Source organism: Poecilia formosa, unplaced genomic scaffold (genome assembly GCF_000485575.1).
Source record: "Poecilia formosa unplaced genomic scaffold, Poecilia_formosa-5.1.2 Scaffold852, whole genome shotgun sequence".
Classification (NCBI taxonomy): domain Eukaryota; kingdom Metazoa; phylum Chordata; class Actinopteri; order Cyprinodontiformes; family Poeciliidae; genus Poecilia; species Poecilia formosa.
The window spans coordinates 81,102-89,178 of NW_006800791.1; the positions used below are offsets into that span (position 1 = coordinate 81,102).

At 40.0% G+C, this 8,077-nt stretch overlaps 1 protein-coding gene across 1 annotated transcript; it reads right to left on the reverse strand.

Annotated features, from left to right (window-relative positions):
• Window positions 1-268: 268 nt before the first annotated feature.
• Window positions 269-6,908, reverse strand: LOC103131847 (alpha-1,3-mannosyl-glycoprotein 4-beta-N-acetylglucosaminyltransferase B-like). The gene is made up of 4 exons (XM_016666931.1): window positions 6,297-6,908; window positions 4,260-4,335; window positions 3,084-3,196; window positions 269-542 (listed from the first exon to the last, which is right to left on the reverse strand). Exons 1-4 carry the CDS (start codon window positions 6,399-6,401, stop codon window positions 525-527), a joined length of 312 nt encoding a protein of 103 aa, XP_016522417.1. The 5' UTR covers window positions 6,402-6,908; the 3' UTR covers window positions 269-524.
• Between the last annotated feature and the right edge of the window lie 1,169 nt (window positions 6,909-8,077).

Below are 8,077 nucleotides of genomic sequence, written 5' to 3' on the forward strand. Positions count from 1 at the left end.
GGTCTCGTGGCTGCAAAAAAAAAGAGAAAAAAGTCTAGGGATTGCCAATGGTTCCCGGGCCCTACTTTGAGCACCCTTACTTTAAATTCATGACTTCAGGTTGATCTCCATTGTTTGGGATATTTTCTGGGTCACTAACAGACAAGAAATCTGATCTGTGGGGAGTTGGTATATATGAACACAGGCTTTTTGTTCACTAAAGGTCATTTTTAACATGGTTAACAAAGTAAGTCAAGTCACAGCCTAAAAACATGAAAGGCAACCCTGGTTTGATATTTCAAACATGTTTATTTCTTAGAATAAAAATCTGTCAAAGTGCAAAAACATGTGTGACAAGTTATGTTGGTGTAAACCCATCAGTGGGTGGAGTGCTTCTTCCTCCACATGGTTACTCAACATGAGTCAGGTTTCTGTTTGAAACTCCTCTCAGATCACCAACAGGCGATCTGCTCATCAGACTTCAGAGCTGCTTCAAAATGTCCCTGTAGTTAGAGTTTTTGTCCACCAGAGGGCGCGCTTTGTCTTCATACCTTGATGTGAATCTGACGTGCAGAGGAAACCAGAATGACTGATCTTTTCAGTTTGGTTTCAGCATTACCAATGTTGTTTGTTTCACATTTTTCACAGCTTTGGAACAGATCCAGGTAAAAACCTCCAGCAACCAGCAGACATTCAGAGAAGAAGACAATATAACGTGATGTTTATCTGAAAATTATCAAATAATCTGAACCATAGGAAATTTAGATATTTATGAGAGCAAGTTGAACCAGTTTCTGCTGCTTTACCCGTAACTATCATCTAAGTAGCAGCCACACAGTTACTAGAAGGTAACATTTCCTTATTTGGAGCATCTAGAACCTGCAGACCAAACAGGTCTGAGCTGAAAACATGACGGGCAGACAAGAAGTTGAGAGCTATCTTTATCAGACACACTACCGTCTGCTTCCTCCATGTTTCTGAGCTCAGACATGTTGGATGTGTTTCTACTTGTCCATCTGTGCATTATCCCAAGAAACGATACCCTGCATAGCAAACGCAAGACAATAAAAACCCAACAGCAGCTAAAAAATGTTTCTTATCTGCCTCTCTGGTGGTAACCATGACTAAGAACATCTTCTTCCCCCCACAGCTTCCCTCCACATGCAGACAAACTAAACCATAGCAATGAATCTGGACACGCTCCAAAGCTCTCAATCCAACCATAAACATGGTTCACCTCTGACGGGTTATCTCAAAGCTGCTGGTTTGATACATTACAGAATTTGTCTGGTTGTGTCCCTGTGACATAAACAGTCTTTGTCTAGACATCATGGATCTGGTGAAAGATCAGACTGACCAGAAACATTTTGCGTTTATTTAATAAGTGACCAGACTTTCAGTGTGTCTGGTATCTATTGAGAAAGAAAATAATTAGCTAGGTTAACTCAGGAGGCGAGGTAGAGAAGAAGGGAGGGGGGATTATATCATCACAAAACATCAGAGGAAGTTCCAGTAACCATTAAACTGGGTACCTTCTCTGTGGACTTCCTGAAAATACTGACAGCATGTCTGATACATTTGTGTTTCGGTTGTGTAATCAGGTGAATGCAGATCTATCTGCAGATCTATCATACACATTTATGTGTAGATCTATACCAAAGTTTATAGGGCTTCCTCAATCACTTTCAGTTAAGGATCAAAAATGCCAAAGGAAACATAAACGCTGTTGTAACTCATATCATTCAAGTAACTTCTGACTGAAGACCGCAGCTGTATGACAGTCTCATGACTGTCATGACATGCTAACAGCTCAGTCTCCAGGCAGACAGTAGAAACATGTCCTGGATGACAATCATCAGCCATTAGCAGATTTGCTAATCCACCTCATTTGCTTTTGCCGCTCCTCTTTAAATCTCTGTCAAACCGTATGGTTAGAGATACGGTTTGACAGAGATTGATGAGCAGGGATAAGATCCCTGCTCATTATCAACTTCCTGCTTTGAAGCCTGAAGCCTGTTCAGCTCCTCTGGGATTTGTCACTCAGGTATTATTTGAGTTTTTAAGATGGTAGTTACCTCCTACATTTTTCTAAAAACCATACGTTGTTCCCATGGTTATACATCATAACAACTGTCCAAAAGTAAAAATAAAAATAAAAAATACTTCTAGCTGCACAACATTTAAAAACAGAGGGAATATTCATATAAGCATTCAAACAACTCAACCTGAAACTGATGAACAAAGACCAGAAACAGAAGAAAGCAGAACTATAGTCACAGAACTAATCCAGCAACAGAAACTTTTAAAGGAAGATGATTCTAACAGGTTATTTTGTGTTCAATTCAATGCCACCATTATTAATATCGTCCCGACTGAGTTGAATACGGGCTCAGGGAATGTTACACAGGCTCATTTAAATCCTGACTTTCAACTTCTGGAAGTATGAGCCAGGTACCTCCCTGATTTAAACTCACCATCCTCGCCTCATAAACATCCTGTTGAAGTATAAAGACTATCATATAAAAAAAAAAAATTATCAGAAGAAAATCTCCATAAATTCTCTCTGTGTTTATGTACATACACACAGTTAGTGAGATGTGTAACCATGTGGGATTAAACACCCGGCCGGTGTGAACAGGACCCTGAAATGCGATGTTGATGTTGATGCCACGGTTGAACAAACTGAACAAACCTCTGGAACATTAGGTCTTTTTTTTTTACTGTGTTTTGTATATTATAGCATTGGCGGTTTGTATACTTGTAACATGATAGTGGTGGATTAAATTGTTCTTAAACTTGTCTTTTGCTCTTGTCACTCGCATAATTTAAACACAAACTCCAGACTGTTTGAATAGAAAAATTGGTTTGTGAGTTAAAAATCATTTCTGAATCGAATCGTGACCCTAAAAATCAGAATTGAATCACTAGGCATTGAAAGGTTTGTATCTCTACGCCTCAGTCAGCAGTCCGTGATGTCATCCTGTCAATGTGGGCAAAAACATCTCTATGCCAAGAAAGACCAAAGGCGGAAATGAAGGGAAAATCTGTGCACATTCTCTTAGAGGTTTGTTGATGAACACTAACTCGGCGTTCCAGGTTCTGACCTCGCTCAGCAGAGCCCAGACATCTGAGTTGGAGTGAACCACCAGGCGCAGAGCTGAAATGGGCTGCAGAACTTCATCGATTTCTCCTTCAGCCACTCCGTTGTAAAATTCATCTGCAACAAACACAGCTGGTTACCTGCTGCTGTCACAATCACAGTACAAATAATTCAGCTCCTTTTTAAATAAGAAAAACATTTTCTTGCATAGAAATGCAACAGTAGCCTTCCTTTAGTATACGCTTGATCATTTGCAGATTAACTGGTTAATTTTTGCATTAACCAATTATTAACTAGACAGCAAAAGGTTAATAAGATTTTTGAGTTCGTTTACTCCAGTTAATTAATAAATTAGTTGACAATTACTTTAATAATTGATTAATCATAACTAATCGTTTCAGCCCTAGACTGTAGCAGGGTTTAGCTTTTCGTTTTCACACAATATTAATATCACTGCTCTTTGTATAGCCTGCAGCCATTTACACAGACACCGTTACCATGCCGATACTGACCCTTTGCTTCTTTTTGGAGATGATTAATTACTCCTGATCGACAGCACCTCTAGAACAACGCTGGTCTGGAACGTATTTGGTGTAAATGTTGCTTTTATCCTCAAACTTCCACTTCCTGTCAGCTTATTCTTCTGGAAAAGGAAACGGTATCCGTGGAGCAGGCCTGACATCAGAAAGGTCCGACTCCATCCAATATCACTGTTTACAAACTGCTCTGCCTTAACAACATGCATTCCCACAGACTTTCTTCTGCTCACAGAAGAACCTCCATGGCAGGTGGCCTATCGCATGCTGAGTAATCAGTTATGAGGCTTGATAACTGATAACTCTCCTGTGGATGAGGTTCATTAGAGGTTCAGGTCTGTGTTTTATAAGGGGCCATGCAAACGTGATGGCACCTGTTCCATAAAGCCAGGCTGTTTATGGTCTGCTGCACACTGCAGAATATGACTGGAGGGAGTGTGTGTTCAGTAAACGCCATGCTCAGAAGTAACGGCTCCTTTTAGTTTAGTCTGCAGGCTGGATGCTGTCCGTGCCGAACACCAGGAGACAAACCAGCTTATTAAGACTAATTCTGCTTTTCTTCCATACCTTTGCTTGCAGTGGTGCAGAGTAAGATCCACCTGACACATTAAGGCCACCATGTGATGGATTCATCATTTACTCACCAATAACAATGAAGCTGCTGTCAGACCGCTTGTATTTAGATGGTGAGCCAGCCAAGAGCTTCTCTGCAGCCGTTGTCTATGAAACACAAACACAGAGGAGTCAGAGGCTGGAGGACAGAGAGATGCCTAGTAACCATGTTTTACCCCAGTACAGAGAGGGACACCATGTTTTACCTAATGAGTGGTGAAGTCTTAACATGATTGTTTATTGCTAGGGTTTGAAAAGAAGGGTGCAACATGCAAACCCAGGAATATGAATGAAGTGGAGGCCAGAGCTCAACAGCTGGTGTCTGCTCTGGCTGAATAGTGGCGGTCATAGCCAGTTTGGTGCCCATGGGAGAACCACCCTGAACATTTTATGTAGCAAATCTGTGTTCACTTTTTAGAATCTGTTTGATTAATCAATGAATCATCTTATGGACTAACAGCCAGTCCTGGAACTGGTTGACTAGCAAAATAACTTCAGGTTCAGAAAGCTGGATGCGTGCCAATGAAATCAACCAAAATTTGGTTAATTGTGGGAGATTGGCCAACACGTGCATGTGAAACTGATCTTAAATACTACTGCGAAGTTAGTTCCATTTTGATCTTCACTGAGCGGGGGCTAATTAATAGACCCACCCACCAGATTACGTCTACACATGTGCTCTTAACAATAGTCACCCCACTGTTGCTAACATAGAAAATTTCTATTCAGCCAAAACATTGGTTTTGATCAAAATTACAATCAGGCAGGACAGACGTTGTAAAGATCTGCGATCGGCCCGAAAACTGCAATTGGTGTACCTGTAATCAACATGGTAACTAGTATTACTCCTGGACAGCTTTTCAGTTTACAGATCAAACCTAAGAAAGCATCCCCTCTCCACTGATGTCCTGTAAATGGTTAAGGACATTTTGTTTTTGTTAGATATTGGAAGATCTCATCGTTCATCCAACTAAAGTCATTTTACCTGAGGCCTGGGTTGACTAAGTGCTGTATAGAACAACTTAATTAAATATGATTGAGCAATAGGATTGGTTCAACTGGATATCTTAAAATGAGCCTGAACATTTCAAGAGAAGCAACGAATCAGTATTTTCTTGATAAAGCCTTCATATATGTCTTTATCTTGCTGTTCCAACCTGATGCGGCGCTGTTTGAAGTGGATGACCGTGACTTGTACACTTCATAAAGTAAAACTGGTTTCTGTGAGCTTTCCAAAATAAGGGTTTTATCTTTTGATCTTTTGGTTGTCCTATTTCCCTCCATTTTGTTCACTGAGTTTCATTCAACCTTAACTTGTCTGTTTCACACAGCAGTGATTGTGAACGTTGGAATTTCTCACCCCATGCAGACAGACTGAATCCTCCAACAGGCTGATAACGCCTCCGTCTTCTTCATCATCACTTCCAGGTCTTTTTTTTGTTCTGAGGCAGATTCTCATAATTTTCAATGTTTTCAGCAACTTCAATCAGAAGAAGCTTCACTAAATTGGTTTACTTTCATTTTTTGTTGTTGATTTGGCCAAATTACCTTTGACTTAAGTTTAGTCACTTTTTTAAAAATACCCAATTTCTAGAATCATTTCAATATTCTGATGTTATAAATTTAAAGAACATAGTTTTCCTTGCCAGCTGTTCCTGCCGTGCAGCAGTTCCCTTTGGCCGCAGTGCAACCTGAAGCCTGGGGACTAGACTTATCTCCTGTATTGTGGTTTCCCTCTTATCTTCCACTCATGGATCCAGTGTCTGTCTAACTTTACTCAAAGGTCAGCTGTCACATAAACACTTTTCCCTTTTAGCGTTCCTCAAGTGTGGCTGAACACACACACACAGTGCGGTGGGTGGTGCAGTGATAACAGATAGCTTGTTCTGGTGGGTGTTTCCTGTTACATTGCTACTCTTTCCTAAGGCATCAACACCTGCAATGAAAACCAAGACTCTGGGTGCCGTCAGCAGGTAGAGCAACTAGAGAACTAACATTCACATGGAGCACACACGCACACACACATGCGCACGCATACACACAGACACACAAACACACGGGTTACTCACATTGCTGGAGAGCACTTCCACTGTGGTGTTGTGGAATTTATCCCCCACTGCCTGGCTGTTTCCACTACGAAACACATACCTACAGGCAAACCTGTTATTAGTCATGTTTATTGACTAATAACTCAGTAATAGTGGTGGACAAGATTACCATAATGCTTAATTGAGTTTATTGCAGGGTCTGTAATTAATAAATTGCGATTAATCACATTTTATCAAAAACTATATCGACAAAATGAGCAACATTTTCATTCAAGAACCCTTTTTGGTGCTAAATTGATTAGCACCAAAAAGGTGCTATCAATCTGATTATTGAGTAATCAGACAACTCAGCTCACCAACTAAGATATTTGTTGTTTTAATTCTGTTATTTAGATTATTCCACCATCAGATTGGTGCAAAGTTATTCTATGGTTCCAGAGTTTCAGCAACTGCTGGTCATTTATGGAATGTCTTTAGACACGTTGGCTGTAGATGATGACGTTAGTGTTTGTGCTGCTGCTACATGTTTAGCATTCAGATAACATTCTAGGCTTGAATAGCTATGCTGATAAGCTAACTCCTTTTAGCACAACAGTCTCTTCCTAAACTGCGATATAGGGGGGAAAAGTGATGACAATTCTATGGGCCCTGACCAACAGGGGGTCCTCCACAATTTAATTATTTATTTTTTGTTAATAGAAATTGAAAAACAAAAAAAAAAAATCAGAGCCCTGTCAATTACAAAATTAGTTATATTGTATTTTCAAAGATTGTTTTTAGCAGTAAAAAATATAATGTTCCCACTCCCAGATCAAAAAACACACATCCATATTTGCCCTGAACACCCGCCTATCTGCGTTAAATGATTCGTGCCTGCTTGGAGCGCTTCACCGCGACGCTGTTCAGCTGTAGACAGTGGAAGACACAAATGATTGTGGCAGTTACTATGATGCTAAGAAAAGTTATATAATCAGGTTTTCAGAAAAAATAGAGAGAGGGAGAGAGAGAGAGAAAGGCAAGAGTGTTAATTTATAACCCAGTTTTTCTCCAAGAGAGGTGGGTAGACTGTGTGACATTATCAACCATTTAGCATAGTTAGCTTAGCTACAGACTACTGTTTGCCTCCATTTCACTAGCATTTAATGAATTAAGGAAAAAAGTTACCAACATATTAATATATTTAACTTGTCCCTTGTACCTTTTACTACTTAACAACAGATGAGTCAGTCAACAGCAGCAGTAACCCACGTCCCTCCTGACCCGTTCTCTTCTGAGTGAAATTAAAGCTGTCACTTTTTTATCAATATTTTTTTCACATATTTTTTAAAACTGTCATTATGTTGTGACAGTATAGTATGAGAGGTAATCTGTGAAAAATCTATTTCCTCTGCCTTTTCCCAGTGCTAGAAACAACCAGTCAGAGGCAGGAGAGTTTTAGTGCTTTCAATCACAATCTCATGTGCTGCTGCTCATCATTCCTCCCCCTCGATTTGTGCCGAGCTGCAGTTAGCATAGCACAGAGCTGTGCAGATTCAAACTGTGAATGCTCAGTTTAGTTAGCATAGCTACCAATTACGGCAGATAAACTGTTTCTTGTAATGATAAGTTGTTTCTCCACCATTAGCACATTTAGCAGTGAGTGAATGAGGCTAATTCACAGTGCTAAGAGCGTCCTACTAGTTCTGATTGGTTGTTTTGCTCAGTACGGTGCATTACTTTAACCAGTAATAGTAATTCAGGAAGGAGATGGAGGAGATTGATTGTTTTCACAGATCATCTGTCTCATAAACTGCTACGACATC